At 38.0% G+C, this 27256-nt stretch overlaps 1 protein-coding gene across 2 annotated transcripts in view; it reads left to right on the top strand.

Annotated features, from left to right (window-relative positions):
- TfIIEbeta (transcription factor IIEbeta) overlaps positions 1–27256 on the top strand; it is a 132012-nt gene that overhangs the window by 59937 nt on the left and 44819 nt on the right. For both annotated transcript variants that reach the window (XM_090381731.1, XM_090381730.1), the window contains exons 5-6: positions 12893–13078; positions 19028–19124. In XM_090381731.1, the coding sequence (XP_090237857.1) occupies positions 12893–13078; positions 19028–19124 (283 nt within the window). The remainder of the gene's footprint in view (positions 1–12892; positions 13079–19027; positions 19125–27256) is intronic.

The raw sequence follows: 27256 nt of genomic DNA, 5'->3' as shown, positions 1-27256 counted from the left end.
GGTAATTTTCATTCCTGTGATCACGACAGTCGGTCGAAAAGCATTGTCAGCTTCAGGAAGGAAAATCGTTTTGAATATTTTCGTTAGATTCTTTTAATTGCGTTAATTTGATTTTTAATTGTTTTAAATTGATTTGAATTGTGTTAAATTGATTATTTAATTATTTATATTTTACTCTAATGTACCGGTAAGTTGTCGGTTTTTTTGTTTTTTCCGTTTTAATTTCTGGAGGGTATCATACGGAAGTGTTCTACGCACTATATTGAGGTAAACTCCTCTTATTATTTTACTAATATTATTATCAATGTAGAACATATTGAGTAGTACAGCTCTGATTCATACTATCTAATTGATGCAGATTGGAACTTAGAATTTGTGAGCAACTAATGTGCTGCATGTATTGACCCAGCTAGTGTTAAAATCAGTTTAGCAGCAATGGGGAATGAACAGAATCTGACTTCTAAAGAAGCATATAGTCATATTTCAGTAATATCAGTTTTTCTACTGTACAGTTAATTTTATCAGTCTTCTCTGAGTGTTTTTAATTTCAGTTCTTGTGTATCCATCATGTAAACTAGTAGGTTAAGGTAAAGGAGACTATTCTTTGTACCGAACAAAAACTTCACTCATCACTAAACATAAAAAAAAAGGTGCCAAAGCATCAACTTTAATGATCTACTTGACTACTTGGAACAGCAAGGATGTGCTGCTAAAGTTGACAAGCTTCAAATCATAATACCATCCACAGGAAAACAAACCAAGTGGATAAAAGCCTGCTTCATTGTTTTCCTTTTTTAAAAAATTATATGTTAATATTAAATTTTATATCAACTCTTCTAATGCTATAGTATACTTTTATAAATATGAATGTATATGTAATTAACATTTTTTTTCATGTTTACAGTTTTTCTTTCATTTTGCAGATTATCGGGAGTAGTTAGCAAATTTATTTCACAACCTTACCTAAACCCAGGGGCTCACATCTGGTGAGTATGGGCTTGGCACACCCAGGGTCCTGAGCTGGATATCATCATTCTTCTCTTTATTGGTGATTCCCCTTCTACTTCTGACTCTCTCTCTCTCTCTCTCTCTCTCTCTCTCTCTCTCTCTCTCTCTCTCTCTCTCTCTCTCTCTCTCTCTCTCTCTCAGGATAACTCGGGAATTTTTTTTTGGCTGGTGGAGCATAAGCTTCAGGCTTCCTTGCACCATACAGCTTATAATAATAATAAATTATCTGGAGTTTACTGTATAATGCGAAAGAGCAAGGTGCCCAATGTCTGGATCAGATTCTCAAGTGCACTCATCACTAAAATAATAATACAGTTAGCCTTTGCAATAAATGTAGAGAAAAATCACAATGCATCAGGAGCGCACTGTGCAAAGAACCCTACAAAGAATGCATTACAGTAGTAGGTCTTCAGAGAAGCCACTGATCTTGTGCACTAACTGGCAAATACAGTTGTTGTATCTGCAAAGGATAGATGCACAATTAGAGAAAAGTCGTGTTGTCTGAGTTCTGATTTGCACTTTTCAGCACCAGTGTAAAGGTGTAAATACGGTGGAAACCATATATGCGATACTGTAACCATCTTGACTGTAATGGTGTGAGACATGTTTTCATGGCATACCCTTTATTCCCTGATTCTGTTTGAGAGTTCTCTGATCATCAGAGTATATCTGAACTCTATTGCAGATCAGTTAAACCTACACTTGAAAAAAAAAGTTGCATATTTACTCATATGGACAAAGGTACATATTTTCAGGATAACAGTGCATCCATCTGCCATGCCAAATATGTGATAAAGAAGTTTGAGGATCACAGAAAAACTATTTAGAAGTGAAAGGGGACCTGTATATATGTGGGGGTGAGACAGAATTATGAACAAACATTTAATTATTGGTCCATTTGGTCCCTGAGGCTTGTCACAGAGATTCTCTCAGGTATGACAAGCCATGGCTTGCTATATATGAGTGTAAAATGTTGATGGAACTGATATTCATTTGACACTCATGCATCAAATGGATCAAATATCAGTGAAGTCTGATTGTTCTGTGACAACCAAATTCTTTGCTTTTGCACCTTCACGATGGTGATGGTGTGCAAGTACTGATAGACTACACCTAGTGTTCTCGTGGGTAGCATAGTTGATATATGAGGGTGGTTCAATAAAGAATCGCCCTCTCATGCTTCCACATATCGCAGAGTCGTGATATTTTGTGTGTAGCATCATACATATCTGTACTATGTACTAAAGGTGTAAAATTTCAGCGCTGTCTTAATTTGTTTTTCTCTTACAGAGCTGAACATGTGACGAAGTAGCATCATGGACAAAGTTGAAGCCAGAGCTGTAATCCGGTATCTGTCCTTGAAGGGGAAATCTCCTAGAGAAATCCACAAGAGATGACTGCTGTATATAAGGATGAAGCCCCATCCTATGCCATTGTGAAGCACTGGCATAGTTTAAGTGTGGTTGGACATCGGTAGAATCTGAGCTCATTCCAGCTCGTCCCCATTCAGCCATTGATGACAGCACAATCAGAAAAGTGGAGTCGTTAATCATGGAAGATCGGCAGATATCTGTGTGTGAATTGTCCCAGGAGGTGAAGCAGTTGAAACAGTCCTTCATGACCAACTCCATTGATTGCAAGATGGATTCCTCGCTTATTGACTGGTTTCCAGAAGGCTGAACGACAACAGAAATCACAAGAGTTGTTAGCTTTGTGCCAAAAAAATGAGGAAGACTTTTTCTCTCATCTAATCACTCAGGATGAAAGTTGGATACATCATTTCGACCCTGAAAGTAAAAAGCAGTCCATGGAATGGCGACATCATGGTTCCCCACACCCCAAGAAGGCAAGGATCCAAGCGTCAGCAGGAAAGGTCTTGCTGACAGTGTTTTGGGATGAGAAAGGCATAACAATGACTGATAACCTGCCGAAAGATAGAACAATTACAGGTGTCTATTATGCCAACTTACAAAATTATGGGAGAAAATCAAAACATGTAGGCATGGTATGCTGTCCAAAGGTGCGAGAATGCTCCAAGACAATGCCCCAGTTCACACTTCTGAAATTGCAACAACACAAGCAGCCACTTGTGGATGTGAAATACTGCCCCATCCAGCCTACTCACCCGATCTTGCACCATCGAACTTCTTTTCCCATTTCCCATTTCCCTGATGACAAGAAACTCATTTCTGCAACAGAGTCATGGTTCAAAGACCAACCTCACCACTTCTACAAAAACGGTATCCATAGCCTCATCACAAGAGTTGTTAGCTCTTGTGATGAGGCTATCAATGGGAAAAATGTGTAAATCTGCACGGTGGCTATGTAGAGAAGAGCTAAAACCTGTGCCAAGAATCAACAGGCTAGCACCTCTGCAGCTAGGTCAGGGTGATTCTTTATTGAACCACCCTCGTAGTCACTGTCCACCCCACACCAGGTGAGAAAGACCTGTCAGTCTCGAGAGAGGGTAGCGTGGTTTCTCCTGGAAACTTGGGTTTTTGTCCAACAAATTAACCACAGAACATATGCATTTTACAAACATATTATATACAGTGCAGTATGGCCTAAGTTTGCTGATATGCGTAAAACCCTACCAACCAGCTACACCTGGTATACTGGAGGCAACTGGAGGTGAACCAGTGTAAGCAGAGATCAAAGTGTAGCATCCATACTCTATAGATGAATGCTGCTCCTTTGCATCACCAGCCAGTGCTGGGTGGTAGCTGATTCTCGTCAACTAGTGCAATACCATCACTTTGCTTAATGGGGGCTTGAAGTGGTGAAATTTGTGTTTAGTCTCCAGAGGTAAAAGGAGAGGTGGGATAGAGAATGGTGAAAGTAAGAGATGGGAGTTGCTAGATCTTTACTCTGCCAATCCTCATCGCTTCCATCATTCAGTATGATTAATGTCTTTTGACTTTGATGGGCATCATGGTGAGTCCAATCTTCCTTACATTTTGATGGTACAGCTGTAAATGGTTTTTGCAGACCAGCCACTAGATAGTTGACTGAACCTATTGGTAACTATCTAGGAGGCTTCCAGGTCATCTATAATTTCTACCCTGCCAGCTAGCGACTGGAGGGAGAGTGAGTAATGCATATGTATAACTACTTAGACTCCCTCAGTATAACTCTAAAATAACAAAATAGTTTGGACTGTCGACACCATGACAGAATAAATTACGTTATAAACTTTTGAGACTTCTAATAAGGGCAGACTGTTAAGGGGGGGGGGGTTAACCAAGATGGTTAATAAAACTGATTTAATAATAATTATTAATAATAATATGAGAGCTTCCTTGGACTCAGGAGAGGTACCCATAGACTGGAGATGTGCAAATGTGACCCCAATTCACAAAGAAGGATCAAAGGCCGACACAAGTAATTATAGACCTGTGAGCTTAACTTCTGTTCCAGGAAATTTAATGGAGGCACTGGTTAAAGAAGCACTGCAGGATCATCTAGACAAGACTTCAGTTATAGCTTGGACACAGCATGGTTTTGTTAAGTAAAAGTCGTGCCTGACCAATTTGATTGGATACTATGATGCAGTCACAAAAGAACTGGATGCAGGGAATAACTTTTATATTATATATTTGGATCTTAGAAAGGCTTTTGATACTGTTGCACATGGAAGACTGCTGCACAAATTGGAGCAGTGTGGCATTGGAGGCAAATTGCTGCTATGAATAAAGGGGGGGGTTGAGAGGGAGAAGAAAAAGAGTGTTAATCAATGGACACTGCTCATCGTGGACTAATGTTATTAGTGGAGTCCCTCAGGGTTCAGCATTGGGTCCATTATTGTTTTCTGTATTTATAAATGATATTGATGATGGTATATCAAGCTTAATGTCCAAGTTTGCAGACGATACAAAGGTTGGCAGGGTTGTTAAGGACACTACTGATGCTATGCTGCTGCAACAGAATCTGGAAAGGATGAGCAGATGGGTTGAGAGGTGGCAAATGATATTTAATATTGACAAATGTAAAGTACTACATATGGGAAACATCAACCCCAGAGCAACATATCAACTCTGTGTTACTACACTGACAGTGGTAGAGAATGAAAGGGACCTGGGGGTAATTGTGCAGGCAGATATGAAGTTCTCTGAGCAGTGCAGACGAGCTGCAAGAGTAGCTCATTGTGTCTTCTCAATGATATACAGGAATTTTTCTAGCAGGTATAAGGAGGTGATTATTCCGTTGTATAAGGCAATGGTCAGGCCACACCTAGAGTACTGTATACAGGTCTGGAGGCCTCATTTCAAGAAGGATGTAGAGCTGCTGGAACAAGTACAGAGAAGGGCAACAAGATTAGTGAATGGAACAAAGGGTTGCTCTTACGAAGAAAGGCTTAAGTTTTGCAAATTATAGTGTCTGGAGACTAGGCACCGGCGAGGTGATCTGATAGAGATGTATAAAGCGTTGAATGGTTTGAGCATGCTCAATGCCGATGGGATTCTTCCTCTTGCTCAGAATAATCACCTGAGAGGGCATAAATTCAAATTGAGGAAAGACAGAGGTAGGATAGACGTGAGAAAATTTGCCTTTAGCCAGCGGGTGGTTGGTTGTTGGAACAGACTTCCATCCCTTGTCGTGGAAGTTGATAGCCTAAATAAATTTAAGGTTCAGCTGGACAGATATTTCAAACGAACGGAGGGGTAAAGTGGAAGTGTTTTTTTTTTTTTTGGCTGATGCTGCATAAGCTTTCTTTCACCATATGCCTCTACTAATGTTAATGCTAAATTGCAGCACCTGGAGAGTAGGCACCTGCGGGGTGATCTGATTGAGATGTATAAGGCCTTGAATGGGCTGAGCAAGCTGAATGCTGATGGGATTCTTTCTCTTGCTCAGACGAACCTGAGGGGCCGCTATTTCAAATTGAGGAAAGATAGTTGTAGAATAGATGTGCAGAAATTTGCCTTTAGCCAGTGGGTAGTTGATTGGTGGAACAGGCTTCCATCTTTTATTGTAGAAGTTAATAGCCTAAGTAAATTTAAGGCTGGGCTGGACTTGTCATTTGGGTCGAGTGTATGTGGGGGGGGGAATCGGAGGGGGAGGTTTAGTTGATGCTGCATAAGCTTGCTTTCTTGCATCATATGCCTCTACTAATGCTAATGCTAATACAGTGGATTCCAGTTATTTGAACCACCGGTTAATTGGGGCAGCCGTTTGTTTGGGACAAATCTTAAGGAACAGAACCTGATTGAGAAAATAGACAGGGCTTTCTTTGCTTAATTGGGACAACATGCCATTTAAACAGGGCACGAGACTGCAGCACTCAAGATTACCCTGCCATTGTGTCCGACCATGCCACGTGGTCCTGTCGGATTTCTGGAGGTCACAACCATAAAACAAAAACAATTAGCAGTTTCCGGTTTATTGTGCTTTTATGTTAGTGCAATCTATTATAAATGGATATTAAACTCCATCTTATTGAATTTTCAATAATACCGACACCTGGAATCTTGTGGCTGTTTATGCTATTATGGTAAAATGTTTCCCCTTCCGTGAAATCTTCAAACATATAAAAAATATAAATAAATAAGTTTTCAGAATCTTCCCTTCGTTCCTATTTTTTAAGCTTCGTAACTTGTTACTCCATACTCACTTGCACGTATTGTGTTAGTTGCAATTTGTGCGTGCCATGTTTTTTGTTATTGATTGCTTATCTTTTTTACTGTTTTAAATTTAATCCCCCCCCCCAAATGTCAGTAAACAGAAATAACAACTAGTTAGTATCTGCATATTACAGTACATATTAATTAAGCTATTCACATAAGCATAAATGTATTTTTATTTTGCTAACCTATGAAAAATATTCTTCCAATTTTCACATATCATTTAATTTTTTAATTGGTAAAGTAATAAAGTATAAATTTGTGCCTAATATACTTTACTTTTATAGCCTGTGGATAATATTCCTCCTTGTTTTTGCTTATTAGAATCACTCTTTAATAGAATTAAAATTGATTTCACAAACGTAGTTATTGCTGGTGATACTATTGGCAGGGAGACAGGGAATATATTATGCAAAAAGTATAGGTTGAACTGGACTGGGATATGTCTGCCAGGGGCAAAAGTTGATGGCATTGTGCGGCAGATATCATCTTTTAAGGTACACATTGGTACTAATCACATTAAGAACTGGATGCAGATTTACTTAACAAGTACAAGTTAATGCTGAAAAAAAGTCGGGAGTTAGGGTTAAATTTGAGTGTCTGCAATTCTGCCCAGACACGATAAGAGGGAGAATATGATGAGAGCCTTGTCAATCATTTCGGCTTTGGAGAGATTGTGCAAGGCTCATGGAGTAGAATTTTTTTCAGCATGGTCTGTGCTTGCTAACAAAAGAGACAGCTTCTACAGGGATGGGATACACTTAAATAGAAAGGATGCAAGAAAATTTTTGTTGCTGATGCTATCGAGGCAGTGTTAGGTGGGTCAAAACTACTAGCTTGGGGGGGGAATTCACAGACTAAAAGATTAACATTGGCTGCAGGCAGAGGAGAAAGTGATTCTTGCACTGCTTCTATTGTAATGAGCAGCAGCCTAGAGTGCAAGTTGCTGGGGATTTCAAGAGCTGCTGGAAGTCATTCATGGAACAAGTAAATACATGGGCTGTGTTAGGGCTGTGCTCTTACGAAGAAAGGTTAAGTTTTGCGAATTACAGTGTCTGGAGACTAGGCACCAGCGAGGTGATCTGATAGAGGTGTATAAAGCATTGAATGGTTTGAGCATGCTCAATGCTGATGGGATTCTTCCTCTCGCTCAGAATAATCACCTGAGAGGGCATAAATTCAAATTGAGGAAAGACAGATGTAGGATAGACGTGCGGAAATTTGCCTTTAGCCAACGAGTGGTTGGTTGGTGGAACAGACTTCCATCCCTTGTCGTGGAAGTTGAAAGCCTAAATAAGTTTAAGGCTCAGCTGGACAGGTATTTTGAACGAACAGAGGGGTGAAGTGGAAGTGGATTTTTTTTTTTGGCTGATGCTGCATAAGCTTGCTTTCTTGCATCAAATGCCTCTACTAATGCTAATGCCCTTAGCATTAGCTAAGGGTAACTAAGAGTAAGAACAGGTGCATGTATACCAATGCTAGAAGTATAGTAAATAAATTTGATGAATTCGAAGTGCTGATCAAGGCATCAAAGGCAGATATTGTTGGGATATCAGAGACATAGTGTCACATAGATATAAGCAGTGCAGAACTGGAATTTGGGAAGTACAATGTGTACAGAAAGGATAGACAGGGTGGGAAGAGAGAAAGAGAGGAGGGGTTATTCTGTTAGTTAAGAAACATGCAAAATCTAAGGAAGTGCATCCAGTCAACAGGGGTAGATTGTACAATGTTGTGTCAGTTTGGTGTGACATAAACAAAAGGAAAGAGAAAATGAGAGCAGGAGTGTGTTATAGGCCTAATGACTCTGATGAGTACAATGCACAGTTGTGCAGAAAAATAAAGTGGGCCAGTAAATCAGAATGTTTTGTAATTGGGAGATATTGACTGAAACTTGTGCTTTGATCACTCGTGCACTAGCAAGACTTTTGTGTATTTATTGAAGGATTGTTTTCTAAACAATGTGTTCGAGGGTCAACCAGAGGGAGTAATACTCTTGATCTGATTATCAGCAGTGATTATTCATGCATTAAGATAAAGGAACCACTAGGTGACAATGATTGCAGTGTACTGATGTGAGATTTACTTAAAGATGTAACTACCATCAAGGATAAAGGGAAGGGTTTTTGCTTTCGTAAAGGAGACTACAGTGGTCTCAGACAGTTTTTAAATTCTATACAGTGGAATCAACTGATGATGTTACCAATGGTGAATTCTAAATGGGAAGCCTTCAGGGACTTAATCTTTGAGGTTACTAGTCTTTTCATACCAACTAAGAAATACTGTTCAAGATTCAGGCCTAAATGGATGTCAGATTAATTAACGAGGCTCATGGCAGAGAAGAAAAATGCATGGGATGCTTATAAATTATCGGGCGACACAGAAGCCTATGCTTGAAATAAGCTAATTTGTAATCAAGTCACAAAGGAGATCAGGCAGGCAAAGGCAAATTATAAGAAATCTTTGGGAAAGGATGCAAAGAAAAACAGCAAAGGGTTACTTATGTAATCTCTACAAGTATGGGGATGAATCAGATTGGTCCACTTAACATTTTTGGTTTGACAATTGATGATCCTGCTCAAGTAGTTGATAAACTGAATGAGTATTTTGTCATCTACATTCACACATGAGGAGTTATTCAATGCCAGAAGTTTATCAAATTCTAACAGGGAGCTAAGTTATTTTGTAATAACTGAGAGCAAAGTGGAGGAGAAATTGTTGAAGTTAAACATAAAAAAACACCTGGGGGTAGATGGAATCTATCCAGTTATATTGAAGGAGGCAGCAAGGGAAGTTAGCAAACACTTAGCCATAATTATGAGAGCATCCTTAGATTCAGGGGAGGTCCCAATGGACTGGAGATGTGCAAATGTATCCCAAATTCACAAAGGGTGTTCAAAGGATGACACAAATAATTATAGACCTGTTAGTTTAACTTCTGTTCCAGGGAAAATAATGGAGTCACTGGTTAAAGAGGTGATACAAAATCACCTAGACAAGACTGCAGTAATAGTTCAGACACAACATGGGTTTGTTAAGGGGAAGTCTTGCCTGACCAGTTTGATTGGCTACTACGATATGGTCTCAAAGGAACTGGATGCAAAAAATAATTTTGATTTCAGAATAGCTTTTGATACTGTTGCACGTGGAAGATTGCTGTACAGATTTAAGGATTATGGAATTAAGAGCAAGTTGTTGCAATGGATAAAGGGATGGTTGAGTAGGAGACTGCAGAGAGTGGTAATAAATGGACACTGCTGTACGTGGACTAATGTTATTACTGGAGTCCCCCGAGAGTTCGGTGCTGGGCCCATTGTTTTGTGTATTTATCAGTGATATCGATGAAGGTATATCAGGTTTAATGTCCAAGTTTGCAGATGATACAAAGGTTGCCAGGGTTGTTAATAAAACTAAAGACAGTATGCTACTTAAACAGGATCAAATAAATTTAGGCAGATTGACTGAGAAGTGGCAACTGAAGTTTAGCATTGACAAATTCAAAGTACTGCATATGGGTAGCAGTAACTCAAGAGAAACATACAACTGTGTGTTACCACACTCAGGGAAGTGGAGAATGAAAATTACCTGGGGGTAATTGTGCAATTAAATATTAAGTTGTCTGAGCAGTGCAGATGGGCTGCCAGAGCAGTTCATTGAGTTTTGTCAATGATATATAGGAATTTTGCTAGCAGAGACAAGGAGGTGGTTATCCCTTTGTATAAGGGATAATCACCTCCTTGTCAAAGGGTCAGGTCGCACTCTGAGTACTGTGTACTGGTCTGGAGGCCTCATTTTAGGAAAGATGTAGAGTTGCTAGAACTAGTACAGAGAAGGGAAACAAGCTTGGCGAGAGGAACAAAGGGATCCGTGTTCTTACGAAGAAATGCTAGTTCTGCAAGTTGCAGCATCTGAAGACTGGGCACCTGTGAGGTGATCTGATTGAGATGTATAAGGCTTTGAATGGTTTGAGCAGGCTCATTGCTGAAGGGATACTTGCGCTTGTTGAGGCTAAGAACCTGAGGGGGCATAGATTCAAATTGAGGAAAGACAGTTGTAGAATAAATGTGCAGTAGTTCCCTTTAGATAGCGGGTAGTTGATTGCTGGAACAGACTTCCATTGTTTATTGTGGAAGTTTGATAGCTTAAAAAAAAAAAAATTTAAGGCTGAACTAGACAGACATTGGAGTGACCGGATGGGCGAAATGGGAAGATTTTTTTTTTGGCTGATGCTGTATTATAAGCTTCTTTTCTTGCATCATATGCCTCAACTAATGCTAATACTAACGTGATTGTAATGACTGATGCTTACTACTATGGTGAGTGTCAACGTACTTTACTATAGTGAGTCCCTCGTAATGGGATTTGATCATACAGAGAATCAGTCGTAAAGCGGGGTCCACTGTATTTTTAACTATTTACTTGTAACTTCGTATAATTGGGGCAGCCGCTTAATCGGGCCAAAATATACTGGAATCCACTGTGTATTGTTTTTGATACTTATACTCTTCTTACTTAAAATGACAATGTTTGTTACATGAAACGTACAAAGTTAAATATAAAATGAAGGGGAAATGCAGTTTCCCTGTAAAAAAATTTAGCTTCTCTTTGTACAATTATTAATCATGTATTACCTGCATGTAATATGGTAACTTGCTAACCCGTTGTTATAAGCCACATTTCTGGATCAACTATGATCACATAGTTGATCTATATCAGGATATATGACTATATCAAGCCAAAATGAAGTTGAATTCAGTTATAGCCAAGCACAACTTCACACTATCCACGAAGACAGAAATTGATAATGATTCTATGTATATGTGACAGGTATTTCACTAGCTGCTATACATTTAATCATTATCTACAATAGTATGGTTATGTTATACTGTTGTGTGTAATGTATACATCCCAATTGTACAAAAGTAAACTGACTTTTGATGTGAAAATATCAATAACATCACCTACTACATTCTCGGACTAAAGTAAAACCAATTAGTAATGAAATTTTCTTACGGAAATGACACAAATGACACCACTTCGTTTAGGTGGCTGTTTGATTTTAAATTATGTAAATGATGTCACTTCCTAAATGGCACTAATGATGCTAACTCAGTCAATAACGTTGCTTCAGTAGAGTAAGCAGCGGATAGTAATATTATGCAAGAATAAAAGTTTCGAATCCACCAAAGAAGCCTCTCGTGTTGACAAAAGAAATAATTCAAAAACATAGAGAACAAAAAAAATGCAGACGTTATAAAATCTGCTTCTCAAAATTTCGATCATCAACCTTCTAAGTAGCATGAGTAAGCATTGGGCTTAAGCATAAAACGTTACATTGTTCATAACTTCGGTGGCTGTTAGATTTTAATTAGATTTTAATTTGTTCAATTAAACCATTTAAAAATCAACCCAACAATCCAATTTATTTCTACTTTCTGAAACTTGACTAAATAATCTCAAAAAGTAAGCATACCTAATGTGTTGTGTTGTTCAATTCAAACGAGAAGATCAACAAGCTGGCAGTGTAGCAGTTTATCATAAGAGAGAAAATCATACTCATGTTGTTACTTCTCATATGGAAGTGATTTATCAGCAAACTGTTGGAAAATCAGTGAGTGAGTTAGACCTGTTGGAGACAATTGTGTGGCTGAATGCCTTCTTCCCGATGGTCAAACAATATTGTCGGTAGTCATTTATATTTCACCTAACCAAAAGATCAATCACATCATTGAATTCATCCATTTCATTTTATTTCCTTACACAATTGAAGGAGTTGCACTGCTACAACAATTTTATCACAGAAAATGCAACCGAATACCAATGATACTTAGTGGAAATTTTAATTTTGCGGATACTCAATCCAAACCTTTGACTGATTTCTTAGATAATATATTTGGACTAATGTTAAATACTTCTAGATCTGTATTAACTATTAATCATGGAACTATAATTGATGCAGTGTTTCAAAGACATTTACACTCTTTACAACCTCTTTAAAATCTTACAACCTTGTTCAAGCCAAGGATGTTTTCACATGAAACAAAAATCATTCGTGTGTACAAGGGTACACATGCTGCTTTATTCATGTGGAGATAGTCTCCTCTTTTTTTTTTTTTTTTTTTTGTTTAATTGTATTACTGACAACAGGAATGTGCGTAAGATTGAACCAAGTTTAGAACAGTATATTTTAAGTATTTATTAGTAGTAAATGTGAAGGAAAAATAAAAAAGTTCTTTGTTTTTTTTTTTTTTCTATCATTTTAGGCTCTTGTTAATAACCCTAAAATTCAGATTACACCTGATGGCAAGTATGTCTTTAAACCAGCTTATAATATCAAAGATAAAAAGTCACTGTTGAGACTATTAGATAAACATGATCAAAGAGGACTAGGTGGCATTTTACTAGAAGATGTCAAGGAATCTCTACCAAATTCAGAAAAGGCTTTAAAGGTAAGAAATATAATAATTTTTATTCTTCTGGAACACCATTCTCTTGGAAATATAATTTTGATATTTTGAGTGCAAGAAATTAGACATGGAATTATCAGTTAAATTAAATTAATAACACTGAAATCATGTTTTGAAAGTAAGAGTTAATTTACAGACTCTGAACCATTGATAAAACTCTCCATCCAGAGCATTCAGTATACAGTGCTTCTGTTACAACACTTGGGACTGGTCCTCAAAGAGTACTATAAGTGGGGAAGCATTAGAAGTGGTGATCACATTTTTTGGAGATAATTTTTAATTTCTTATCAATGTTTTGGTATATAAAAATGAAAGTGATTTTTTTTTGCAGTGTTTATTGAAGCAGTGGTTTATATGTAAGTTTGAAATCTTGCACACTTAATATGCTTGCTTTATTTGCATCTTCAATCATTTTTTGCTTAAAAAGAATGAAAAATTTTAAAAAGATTTCATTAAATTAACCTATTTGTATCTTGAGTATTACTGTATAAATGAGATAAATGTACTATTAACATAATAATTATGCTGTCATTAACGAAATTTATTGATGCCACCACACACAAGACACTAAAAATTTAGGAATTTTGTTAGCTTAGTGTAGTATTGTCAATTAATTAAATTTATTATTTTTTTAATTTTCATTGTTGGTCAATTAAATTATGTTTAAAGGAATTCATTCCCCATACAAGGCACAAAGTAGCGGGAGTGCTGTAGCTTTGGGTGGGGGGAGAATGTAGGGGTGATTCTCTTGTGAATAATGGCCAAACAAAATGTGCAATTTGTGCAATATTCTCCAATATTTCTGGAACAGAACATGATACAGCCAAAGGGGGATATTTTGTGTGTGTTTGGTGCAGAGATTATAAAGAAATTAGCCAACAAAGTGTTCTGATGGGCATTTATGAGAGGTTTGAAGTGTAGTGCAGATTTCCTCGAAGGAACTGAAATAGGGTCCACCAAGCTCTTGGCTGCCTAATGCAATGGCAGTATTCACACTTGTGCATCAGGCAACGCAGCAACATTCTCCAAAGCAGAATGCACTGGTCCCACTGGAGCTAGTTGTTGGTCATTGTTGTTATGTGAATGAGAAATATATTGTGCAAAAAGGATAGGTGGAATAGGACCAGAGTATGTCTGCGGGGGGACAAAAGTTGATGATATTGTAGAGCAGATATCATCCTCTAAGGACAAAAAAGGTGATATTTTTGTACTCGTTAGCACTAATGATATTAAAGAGTAGGAGATTTGGGGACTTAAGAAGTACAGGGCAATGTTGCAAAAAAGTCATAAGTTAGGATTGAATTTGAAAGTGTCTAAAATTCTGCACGTACACTCTAGGAGAGTGTACGTGTTGAGAGCCTTGTCAATCAGTTTGGCCGTGGAGAGAATGTGGAAGGCTCATAAGATAGAATTTTCCTTGGTGTGGTCTGTGCTTTTTTGCTGGATAGACTGTGTTTAGACGGATGGGATACACTTAAATAGAAGGGGTGCAAGAATATTTGCTGATACTATTGAGGCAGTTATAGGTGGTCTGGAAAACTCCTAGCTTGGGAAGACATTCAGACTGATAGATTAGCCAGAGTTGGAGGCAGAGGTGAAGGCAATTCTTGCACTGCTATTATTGGTACATTCAGCAGACTGGAAAGCAAGGTGTCAGGAATTTCAGGTGCTACCATTGGTCATCATTGAACAAGTGAATACATGGGCTGTGTAAGGGAATCTAATAGTAAGAGCATGTGCGTCTATACTTGCATGTACACTAATGCTAGGAACATTGTAAATAAATTTGATTTATTGGAAGTATTGATTAAGTTGTTGAATTTATAAGTGATGCTGAAGTTGAATAGGGGAAGTACAATGTATACAGGAAGGACAGATAAGATAGGATAGGAGAGATGGAGGGAGTTATGCTCTTAGTTTAGAAGAATATTAAATCTAAGACAGTGCATTCAGTTGACTTGAGTGATTAGCATTAATAGAGGCATATGAGACAGGAAAGCAAGTTAATACAGCATCAGCAAATAGATTACTAGGGTCTTGAGTAACTGACATACTTCCACTTATGTTATTCTCGAGGGCAAGCACCCGTTTTTTTTTTTTTTTTTTTTTTTTTTTTCAGTGACTCAAATTCTTCTAGCAATGCACCAAATTTTAACTTGAGATCTGTACACTCCGTACAACAGTGACAAAGAAAATAAATGCCAGGAGAGCAATGATTATCCACTAGGTCAACCTTGGAATACATGCCACAGGTTCTGCAAATAATGAAATCATGATTCACCCAGAAACCGTCATCAGCTATTTCTGTGTCATGATACCCTCTGACAAAATGTTCAAGGTGAATCTTGTCACAACCATTGTTTAAATTTACTAAATATTACAGAAAGTAGCTTTTAAACAATTATATTTATAATATTATATTTACAAACTATTACAGGAAAAAAAGTTTATATCAAAATAAACTTTACAATATATTAAAGAAATTATTTAAAAACAATTATCTAACCTCCGTATCTAATCCTCTCTAATCATTATGCTCTCCCTATGATATGAAGACATGTCTGCTAGCTACAAATTCCCCGTTAATGGCAGTAATTTAGGTATGCTACTGTAACAAGATTTAGAGAAAGTAAGCAGGTGGTCTGAGAAATGGCAATTAAAGTTTAGCATTGACAAATGCAGGTTCTAATCTCAACGATGTCCATTTCCACTTGCAGACTGCCAAACCCCATGTACTTTTTCTGAGGGGTTCGAGCCCGTCACCACCAAATACGGAGGATGCGGAAAGGTCAGGGAATGACCACCGCATATCCCCGGAGCAATATGGCCTTAGTTGCTATTGCTCCTAAAAACCAAATAACAACAACAACTTTTTCTGACAGAATCTCAGTTATCGGTTGATTCAACTACTGCTCATCTCAGATGCCCAAATTATTCACTGTATGATTCCTTTCGCCTCAAAGGTGGTACTTGTGCATATGTCCATTCTGATATTCCCTGTCAGAGCCTTGGCAATTTGGAATCTCCTCTCTTTGATCTTCTCTGGCTTAAAATCTCTTTACCTCATTGTGTCAAATTCATCTGTTGTCTCTACCGTTCTCCCAACTCCACTAATCACTTGGAGCTCTTTGACTTCCTCTCTTTGCAACTTGATTTTCTCCAGTCCAACTTTCCTAACAGTGAGGTGATTTTCCTTGGTGATTTTAATATTCACAACTCCAGCTGGCTTCCGTTTTCTAGTCACACCGACCCAGAAGGTCGAGGTGCTGAGGCTTTTGCAATTACTAATGACCTAGCACAGATTGTTCATTTACCTACAAGAATACCGGACAATCCTAATCATACAGCCAATACGCTTGATCTTTTTCTCACAAACAACCCGTCCAAGTACACGGCCGAAGTGAGAGGTCCTTTAGGCACTTCAGATCACAACTTGGTGATTGTCTCTTCTCCAATGGAACTTTTATCTCATGGCTATTCTCAAACTCGTGTTGTTTGGCATAACAAGAATGCAAAATGGGATGACCTGCGAGACTTCTTTTCTTCTTTTCCTTGGTCGGATTACTGTTTCAAAACTTCTGATGTCAACGTTTGCTCAGATCGTGTCAGTGAAATTATTCTTGCAGGAATGGAATCGTTTATCCCACACTCCACTTTAAAATCTCGTCCTTTATCTAAACCTTGGTTTTCCAATAAATGTGCTAAGACTGTCCAAGAGAAGAAAGTTGCATATCGTAATTGGCTTGTTTCTAATTCTTCAGTTTCATTTTCTGCCTACACAAAAGCTCGCAACAATTGTAAAACAGTTATTAATCAGTTCAAACTAGAGTTCGAACAGGCTAAGAGTAGAAAACTTGCTTCTTGCCGTAATGGTAGCCAAGCATTCTGGTCTCCTGCCAAAGCTATTGGCCCCAACTTTTGACCATCTCTGCTCCCACCTCTGTCCAAACCAGATAGATGGTTCTGTTGTCACTTCAGCCAAGGATAAAGCTGACCTGCTAGCATCCCATTTTTCTTCCAGCTCATGTATTAATGATCTTGGTAAAACACCTCCCACCATTCCCAACACACTCCTTTCAATGCCTCCTGTGGTCTTCTGTCAAAAGGATATCAGAAGGATTTTGATGAATCTTGATGCTAAGAAAGCTCCAGGTCCTGATGATATTTCTCCACTTGTTTCCCCTCCTATTCTTTGCCGCCTTTTTTCACTTTCTTATTCCAAAGGTGTTTTTCCTTCTGCTTGGAAATTTGCTCATATCCAGCCAGTTCCTAAAAAGGGTGAAAATCCCTCCCATCCAATTATCGTTCCATTGCAATTACTTCTACTCTTTCTAAAGTAATGGAGAAATCAATTAACCGCCAACTCTTAAACTACTTAGAAACCTTCCGTCTGATCAACGATCAGCAGTATCAATTCTGTCAGTGTCGATCCACTGGTGATATTCTGGCTTATGTTACACATTTATGGACTAATTCAATGGAAAGGTTCGGTGAAACACAAGTAGTTGCTCTTGATATCTCAAAGGCTTTTGATCATGTTTGGTATAAAGGTCTTCTAAACAAGCTTCCATCTTATGGTTTGCCAACTGTTTTTAGTAATTGGTTATCCAGTTTTCTCTCTGATCGCTCACTAAGGGTGATGGTAGATGGCTCTCTGTCTTCTAACTTCTCCACCAATGCCGGTGTCCCCCAAGGTTCAGTTCTTTCCCCCCCACTCTTTTCCTCTTGTATATCAATGACCTGTATATCAATGATCTCTTGTATATCAATGATCCATTGACTGGAAATCCTATCCATAGTTTTGCTGATGATAGCACATTGCATTCAACTTTCCATTTTGAGAAACCTTGTCCTGCTCAATCAGCTTCAACTTCTCGAAAATCTGCTACCAATTCCTTAAATGCCGATCTTCAGGTAATTCTCCAGTGGGGCAAAGACAACTTAGTTGATTTCAACCCTTCTAAAACTCAGTCTTGTCTTATATCTCGCAAAAAGGATTCTTCTGCTCCCATGCTTATCTTTAGTGACACTCCGATTTCTAGGCAAAATGATATATCTCTTTTGGGGATTACCCTGACTTCTAATCTCTCTTGGCACAAGCACATTACAAATATTGCTTCCTCTGCGTCTAAAAAACTTGGTTTTCTCTTTCGCTCTCGGCGTTACTTTTCTTCCAAACAGCTGCTCACTCTGTATAAATCGCAAATCCTCCCTGCCATGGAATATTGTTCCCACATCTGAGGTGGTGCCCCCAAAACCTCTCTCAGGCTTCTTGATTCCATTCAGAAGAGGACAGTTAGGTTAATTAATGATTCATCTCTATCAGAGTCTCTCCACTCGCTTTCTCATAGGCGCATTGTTTCTGCTGCATGCCTCTTCTACAGATACTTCCATGGGCACTGTTCTTCTGAATTGGCTTCTATAATTCCCGCTCTCTCTTTCAAAACAGTCCAAACACGTGCCGCCACCATCCAACATCCATTTACTGTCCAACTTCAAACCCACAGAACCAACTTTTCGTCTTCCTCATTTGTTCATTCAATTGCCATTTTCTGGAACAACCTTCCTTCATACATATTTTCTGAAAATTACAATCTACAGAAGTTCAAGTCCAATGTCAACAAATATCTTCTTTCGTCTTCTCAACCTCCAACCCAAGCACGGTACTAAGTACTATAGGTTCTAATATCTCTCGTGTTTGGGGTTCACATAAAAAAAAAAAAAAAAGAAAAAAAAAAGGTTACTGCATATGGGCAACAGTAATCCTGATAGTTATTGGATAGTGGAAAATAAAAATGACTAGTTGAGGGCAGGTAATTGTGTAGTAAGATATGAAGTTTTATCAGATTTATAATTAGAATTATATCATTTGTCAGTTTCAGTTGTATAATTATGCAAAACTAACTAAATTTAAATTCTTGCTTATTGTAGAATCTGGGTGATAATATAATATTCATTACAAGACCAATTGATAAGAAGCAAGTACTTTTCTACCATGACAAGAATTTACACTTTGTTGTTGATGATGGTAAGTGTTTAAATATTTTATTTATTTTATTTTTGAAACAATATCATTGGGTATTATCTCATCTTAAGCATGGAATTCTCTGCTGTCTTTAGATTTTGAATGAATCAGATAAATTTAGTGTTATCTTTAGGTACTCTTGCTGTTTGGGCTTTGGGCCAGTGCAGCCTCTGAATAGGGATTTTATTATACAGTCAGTCCTCGTATAACACGTATTTACATTACAAGAATTCGATCATACACGATTTATTAATAGGGGAACGATATCTTATATAACATGAACCGAATTCGCTTATGCACGATTCGCCTTTGTGTTTACAAGAAATGGCAGTCGAACGCAACACGATAGGATTGAAGAGAAGATTCATGTTTTTTATATCAGTGAAGGGGAAACACATTTCACCATAATAACATAAAAACCAATACAATTCCAGCAATCGGTATAATCGCAGATGCAATTAGATCGAGTTTACTACCTGTTTATAACAGATTCCACTAGCAGGAACGCAACTGGAAATTGTTTTTATTGTTTTATGGTAGTAACCCACAGAAATGTGCTTTAGTAAAATGTTATTTGTTATTTGGTTTTTAGGAGCATTAGCAACTAAGGCCATATTGCTCGGGGGTATGCGGTGGTCATTCCTGGACCTCTCCGCATCCTCCGTATTTGGTGGTCATGGGCTCGAACCCTGGTCTAATCAAGAAGCGTGTGCGACGCACTGCTGCTCCTTCCCACCTGGCCATGGAGGTGCCTTAGTAAAATGTGAGGTGTTAATAGTGTATCTCTGCCTTTACGGTGTTGTTTATTCAGTTGCTACACGTGCGCAGCTTTGTTTTTGTGTATCAAGCGTGCCTCCTCGTTTTGTAATTGTGCTTCTTTATTCCCTAAAAATGAGTAAAATACTTAAAAGGTGTGGAAAGGAAGCGTCCTGGCGAAGACACTGCAGATTCAGAGAGAAAAAGAAAAGCAATATCGATAAACAGAGGCGGACTGGGTCAAAAATTCTTACCCAGGAAAATTTGTAGTGGCCTCATACTATGGCTTATGGCCAAAATCACACCGGCCTCCGACCCACCGGGGTTTTCCCGGTAAGGCTTATGGCCAGTCTGCCTCTATCGATAAAGAAAAATATGAAATTGTGAAACGCTTTGAGTGAAATGAAAGACCATGTGATATTGCATGTGCTACAGACCTAAATGAGGCAGTGCCGGGAATTACAAAGAATGCAGAGAAAATAATAAAAAAATAATAAAAAAAAACTTTCATAGCAGGAACAACTCAAAGTGTAATTAAAAGCCATTAGATTAAGACAAAGAATTGGAAGAGATACAACGGCTGTCAACTGTTTGGATTGAAAATCAAATAAAAAACAAGTTTGCTTACGATAGAAGCAAAAGCATTAGCAATATTTTATTACGTAATAGTAGTAATAAAATACGTAAGTATTTTATTACTATTATTTATTGTGTTTGGTAATGTTTTGGTTACAAATGTGTGTTCAATCTTGGGTGGTCGGCACCTAATCCTATTTTTCCCATAGGGCCTGTTGCTTATATTGCACGATTTTGCATTGCACGAGGGTTTCTAGGAACACAACTATCGTGCTATATGAGGACTGACTGTACACATAATGAAAGTTATGTTTCCTCCAGTTTTCCTTCTGAAATCTGCTTGGCTGCTCATTTGGATTCAGGACTATTGTTTCTATGTTTATGGGACAGTTTGTTTGTTATTTGGTTTTTAGGAGCATTAGCAACTAAGGCCATATTGCTCCGGGATATGCGGTGGTCATTCCCTAACCTTTCCGCATCCTCCGTATTTGGTGGTGACGGGCTCGAACCCCGGTCTAATCAAGAAGCGTGTGCTACGCACTGCTGCTCCTTCCCACCTGGCTACGGAGTCACCTTATGGGACAGTCCTGCAACAGAAAGACATTATTATATTATATTGTGCAGCAGTTGAAAATTCATTAATTTTTCATAATTCATTTTTAAGATAGTATATATGTTATTATATGATATTTGAAATTGGTTGTTCATTAAGTTCACTAAAATTTTAGTACAGTAATACCCCGAAGTTACGCGATAGGTGGGTCCGACGAAAATCGCGTAAGTCGAATTCGCGTAAGTCGGGGTACAACTTTGCATATAAATACATATAAATTTTACTTAATTGGGACCGAGGACTAACAAAAACACTAGTTTAGAAGAAAAATATTAATAAAATTGCAGTTCTTTATACATATTAATGCAAAATATGTATTAAAAAACAAATGACTTACGTTAAAAAGTTATTTCGATGTCGATGGCTTCATAAAATCTAACAAATTCGTCTGACGACACAGCGCCTTCTTTTTTTCACGCAGAATTTCTTCGTAGCAAGCTAATAATTTTTTTATTCCTTGCTTTGTAGCTATAATGCGTTCTTCGTTGGAGTCTATGTTTTCTAAAATTTTTAAGCCCTTTTCAATTTTCAAACTGTCAAGTTTGCAATTGTCATGTGCTTTTCGCCTTTGCTTCATTTAGGCCTGTAGCACGTGCAATATCACATGGTCTTTCATTTCGCTCAAAGCGTTTCACAATTTCATATTTTTTCTCAATCGACAGAGGCGGACTGGCCATAAGCCTTACCGGGGAAACCCCGGTGGGCCAGTGTGATTTTGGCCATAAACCATAGTATGAGGCCACTATAAATTTTCCCGGGTAAGAATTTTTGACCCAGTCCGCCTCTGTTTATCGATAATTGCTTTTCTTTTTCTCTCTGAATCTGCAGTGTCTTCACCAGGACGCTTCCTTTTCACACCTTTTAATTAAGTATTTTACTCATTTTTAGGGAATAAAGCACAATTACAAAACGAGGAGGCACGCTTGATACGCATAAACAAAGCTGCGCGCATGTAGCAACTGAATAAACAACACCATAAAGGCACTATTAACACCTCACATTTCTAGGGGTTACTACCATAAAACAATAAAAACCAGTTGCGTTTCTGCTAGTGAAATCTGTTATAAACTGGTAGTAAACTCGATCTAATTGCATTTGCGATTATACCGATAGCTGGAATTGTGTTGGTTTTTATGTTATTATGGTGAAATGTGTTTCCCCTTCACTGATATAAAAAACATAAAAGCAGCAAAGTTGAATTTTGTTCATCTTTCGCTCTCATTCTCCGCCGTCGCACCGTATATCGATAACATATGAAAAACGACCTTGAAGATAGTGGGCGGCAGCGTTGCCAAACGAAAAAATCAAGAACCGCGTAACTCAGAGTTCGCGTAAGTCGGGGTATTACTGTATATCTTTTAAAGGCACTGGGTGGTGTTACACTCAGCATAGTGGAAAATGAAAAAGACTGAGGGTAATTGTGCAATCAGATATGAGGTTCTCTGTGCAATGTGCAGTCACGATGTCAGGATAGCTCATGTCAATGATATACAAGAACTTTTCTAGCCAGGATAAGGAAGTGATTATCGATTATCCCTTTACAAGGTCATGGTTAGGCCTCATTTTGAGTACTGTATACCAGTGTAGAGGCCTCATTTTGAGTACTGTATACAAGTCTAGAGGCCTCATTTTAGGAAATATATAGATTTGCTTGTTGATCTCTATCAGTAATAATCAGGATAATAAAGACAATCTGTGATAATCATAACTTTCAGATTAGGTAAACTGAAAAAAGCCAGTTGTAATTAGATCTTGATATGATAAAGTTGTAAAAACTAGTTAAACTAAGGTAAGAAAAGAAGACTGCTTATATATAAGGAACCTGAAAAAGCCTGTTCACAAAGTTAATAAAAAAAGTAAATAAATGAAACTATGGTACTCTGACTACTGATTAGTATTATTACAAGGAACACCTCGACTTTTGCTGCTCCAGTCAAGTTAAAAAAAAAAAAAGCTAATTAATTAATTTAAAAAATAATAAATCTCATTCCTTTTTCATTAAATTTGTTGCTTATTGTTTTGGATGGATCATCCTTTCATCTTCTTTTAGGTTTTCCCCTACTTCCTTTGCCAATGGGTCGGGTCTCTAGTTTAATATATTTGCTCACCTGTTAATTACCCATCCTATTTATATGTTTCTCCCATTCTTTTATTCTATTTTATATCCATTCATTAATAGGTTGTATTTTACATTGTTTCCTGATTTCCACACTTTTAACTTTATTTTCTTACAGTATTTTCATTTCTGAATGTTTTTTTTTTTGTTGTTGTTGTACCTCTTGTTTCAGCTGCTTATGTTGTTATGTCTTAACTATAGTTTTTTATATTTTTAATTTAGCATCCAGATTAATGGTTGTATTATTTCAACTTGTATTTATTTAACCTCCATGATATTCTACTTGCTTTTAATGCTTATTCTTCTACTTCTCTAGTTATTCTTGAACTGTTTATCTGTATTCCTAGGTAGTTAAATTTCATTACTTGTTCTGTTATTTTCTACTCTGCTTCTGATTTACATCTGAGTGGTTCTTTTGTTATTGTTAGACTCTGTTTTCCATACGGGTATTTCCGTAATATATCCTTGCCTTTATTATTACAGTTATGTAGTGATTCTTTACAAATCTTTTTCATTTTCTGTCATTAGTACTGCATCAGTTGCATAGCAGATGTTTATTTTTTATTCTAATTCCTTTATTTACTTATTTTGTCTTCATTAATTCATCCATTATGAAGCTGAAGAGAGTTGGACTCTGTGAGTCTCCTTTGTCATACTTGATTAATTACTTTTATTTACTCTGTATTCCCTTGATTACTTCTATTATAATAGAATTGTTTAGGAACTGTAACAAAAATTAAAGCAAGAATAGAGGTTGTGAGAAGTGCCTTTACAAAACACAGAACAATGCTATGTCACAAAGCTCTAGATCTGTCAATCAGACTGAAATTTGTTAGGTGTTATGTGTGGTCCATGCTATTATACAATGTTGAAACTTGGATGCTGAAAACATCAAGCATGCACAAAATAGAGGCCTTCGAAATGTGGATCTATAGATGCATGCTAAAAATATCTTAGACAGAATCACCAGCATTGAAGTCTTGAAAAGAGCAGGAAGAAAATGTGAATTGTTGGGCTTAGTGAAGAAAAGAAAATCTGTCTACCTGGGACACATCCTTAGAAATGCGAAATATAAATTGCTTCAAGTAATAATAGAGCGAAAGAGAGGAGTGGGGAGGAGGAAACCTTCTTGGTTGAAAAATATCTGCAGCAATGATGAACAATACAACCTTCCGTTAACTTTTCATGAATTAAAAACAGCTCTGTCAAATGCAAAATGGGAAGCATTCAAAGAACTTATTTTGGAAGCTACTAGGATTTACATACCAACTAAGAAATATTGTTCAAGGTTTAGGCCTAAACGGATGTCAGATGAACTAATGAGATATATGACAGAGAAGAAAAATGCATGGGATACATATAAATTAACACATGACACAGAAGCCTATGATAGATACAAGTTGATCTGTAACCAAGTTACCAAGGAGGTTAGGCAAGCGAAGGCAGATTACGAGAAACCTTTGGCAAGGGATGCAAAGAAAAACAGCAAAGAGTTCTTTACTTATGTAAACTCTAGAAGGAAGGGGATGAATCAGATTGGTCAACTTGATATCGATGGGTCAACTGTTGATGATCCTGCTCAGTAGCTAACAAACTAAATGAATATTTTGCATCGTTCACACATGAGGAGTTATTTAGCGAGGGGAAAGCCAGAGGTGTATTCTGCTCTAGCCGTAAGCAAGAGAATCTTGTAATAACTCAGAGTAAAGTGGAGGAGGAATTAGCATTAGCATTTAGCATTAGCATTAGTAGAGGCATTTGATGCAAGAAAGCAAGCTTATGCAGCATCAGCCAAAAAAAAAAACCACTTCCCCTTCACCCCTCTGTTCGTTCGAAATACCTGTCCAGCTGAGCCTTAAATTATTTAGGCTATCAACTTCCACGACAAGGGATGGAAGTCTGTTCCACCAACCAACCCCCCGCTGGCTAAAGGCAAATTTCCGCATGTCTATCCTACATCTGTCTTTCCTCAATTTGAATTTATGCCCTCTCAGGTGATTATTCTGAGCGAGAGGAAGAATCCCATCAACATTGAGCATGCTCAAACCATTCAAGGCTTTATACACCTCTATCAGATCACCTCGCTGGTGCCTAGTCTCCAGACACCAGCGAGGTAAGCCTTTCTTCGTAAGAGTACCCCTTTGTTCCATTCACTAATCTTGTTGCCCTTCTCTGTACTCGTTCCAGCAGCTCTACATCCTTCTTGAAATGAGGCCTCCAGACCTGTATACAGTACTCTAGGTGTGGGCTGACCATTGCCTTATACAAGGGAATAATCACCTCCTTATCCCTGCTAGAAAAATTCCTATATATCATCGACAATACACCATGAGCTACTCTTGCAACCCGTCTGCACTGCTTAGAGAACTTCATATCTGCCTGCACATTCACCCTCAGGTCCCTTTCATTCTCTACCACTGTCAGTGTAGTACCTCAGAGTTGATACGTTGCTCTGGGGTTGCTGTTTCCCATGTATAGTACTTTACATTTGTCAATGTTAAACTTCATTTGCCACCTCTCAGCCCATCTGCTCAACCTTTCCAGATCCTGTTGCAGCAACATAGTGTCAGTAGTGTCCTTGACAACCCTGCCTACCTTTGTATCATCTGGAAACTTCGACATTAAGCTTGATATACCATCATCAATATAATTTATAAATACAGAAAACAATAATGGACCCAACACTGAACCTTGAAGGACTGCACTAATAACATTAGTCCACGATGAGCAGTGTCCATTGATTACCACTCTCTGTCTTCTCCCCCTCAGCCACCCCTTTATCCACAGCAGCAATTTGCCTCCAATGTCACACTGCTCCAATTTGTGCAGCAGTCTTCCATGTGCAACAGTATCAAAAGCCTTTCTAAGATCCAAGTATATAATATCAAAGTTATTCCCTGCATCCAGTTCCTTTGTGACTGCATCATAATATCCAGTCAAATTGGTCAGGCAAGACTTCCGCTTAACAAAACCATGCTGTGTCCGAGCTATAACTGAAGTCTTGTCTAAATGATCCTACAGTGCTTCTTTAACTAGTGCCGCCATTAATTTTCCTGGAACAGAAGTTAAACTCACAGGTCTATAATTACTTGTGTCAGCCTTTGATCCTCCTTTGTGAATTGGGGTCACATTTGCACATCTCCAGTCTGTGGGTACCTCCCCTGAGTCCAAGGAAGCTCTCATAATTATGGCTAAGGGTTTGCTTACTTCCTCTGCTGCCTCCTTTAATATAACTGGATAGATCCCATCCACCCCGGGTGCCTTTCTTGTGTTTATCTTCAACAATTTCTCCTCCACTTTACTCTCAGTTATTACAAGATTCTCTAGCTTACTGCTAGAGTTGAATACACCTCTGGCTTTCCCCTTGCTAAATAACTCCTCATGTGTGAATGTCAATGCAAAATATTCATTTAGTTTGTTAGCTACCTGAGCAGGATCATCAACATTTGACCCATCGATATCAAGTGGACCAATCTGATTCATCCCCTTCCTTTTAGAGTTTATATGAGTAAAGAACTCTTTGCTGTTTTTCTTTGCATCCCTTGCCAATGATTTCTCGTAATCTGCTTTTGGCTGCCTAACCTCCTTTGTAACTTGGTTACAGATCAACTTGTATCTATCATAGGCTTTTTGTCACATGTTAATTTGTATGTATCCCACGCATGTTTCTTCTCTGCCATATGCCTCATTGGTTCATCTGACATCCATTTAGGCCTAAACCTTGAACAACATTTCTTAGATGGTATGTGAAGCCTAGTAGCTTCCAAAGTTCTTTGAATGCTTCCCATTTTGCATTTGCTGTTGGTAACATCATCAGTTGGTCCCACTGTATTGAATTTAAATACTGCCTCAGTCCATCGTTGTCGCCTTTACGAAAGCAATAACCCTTCCCTTTACCCCTAATGGTAGTTACCTCTTTGAGTAAATCCCACTTCAGCACACTGTGATCACTGCCACCTAGTGGTTCATTTATCTGCAGATTCTTAATGCATGAAGAATCACTGCTGATAATGAAATCAAGAGTATTCCTCCCTCTAGTTGCCTCCTGCTGATGTAGAAAACAATCATCCAGGA

Source organism: Mastigoproctus giganteus, chromosome 9 (genome assembly GCF_048544385.1).
Source record: "Mastigoproctus giganteus isolate SK-2022 chromosome 9, ASM4854438v1, whole genome shotgun sequence".
In the NCBI taxonomy this organism is placed as follows: Eukaryota; Metazoa; Arthropoda; class Arachnida; order Uropygi; family Thelyphonidae; genus Mastigoproctus; species Mastigoproctus giganteus.
Note: the sequence above shows the minus strand (reverse complement) of the source record. Positions and strands in the feature narration are given on the sequence as shown.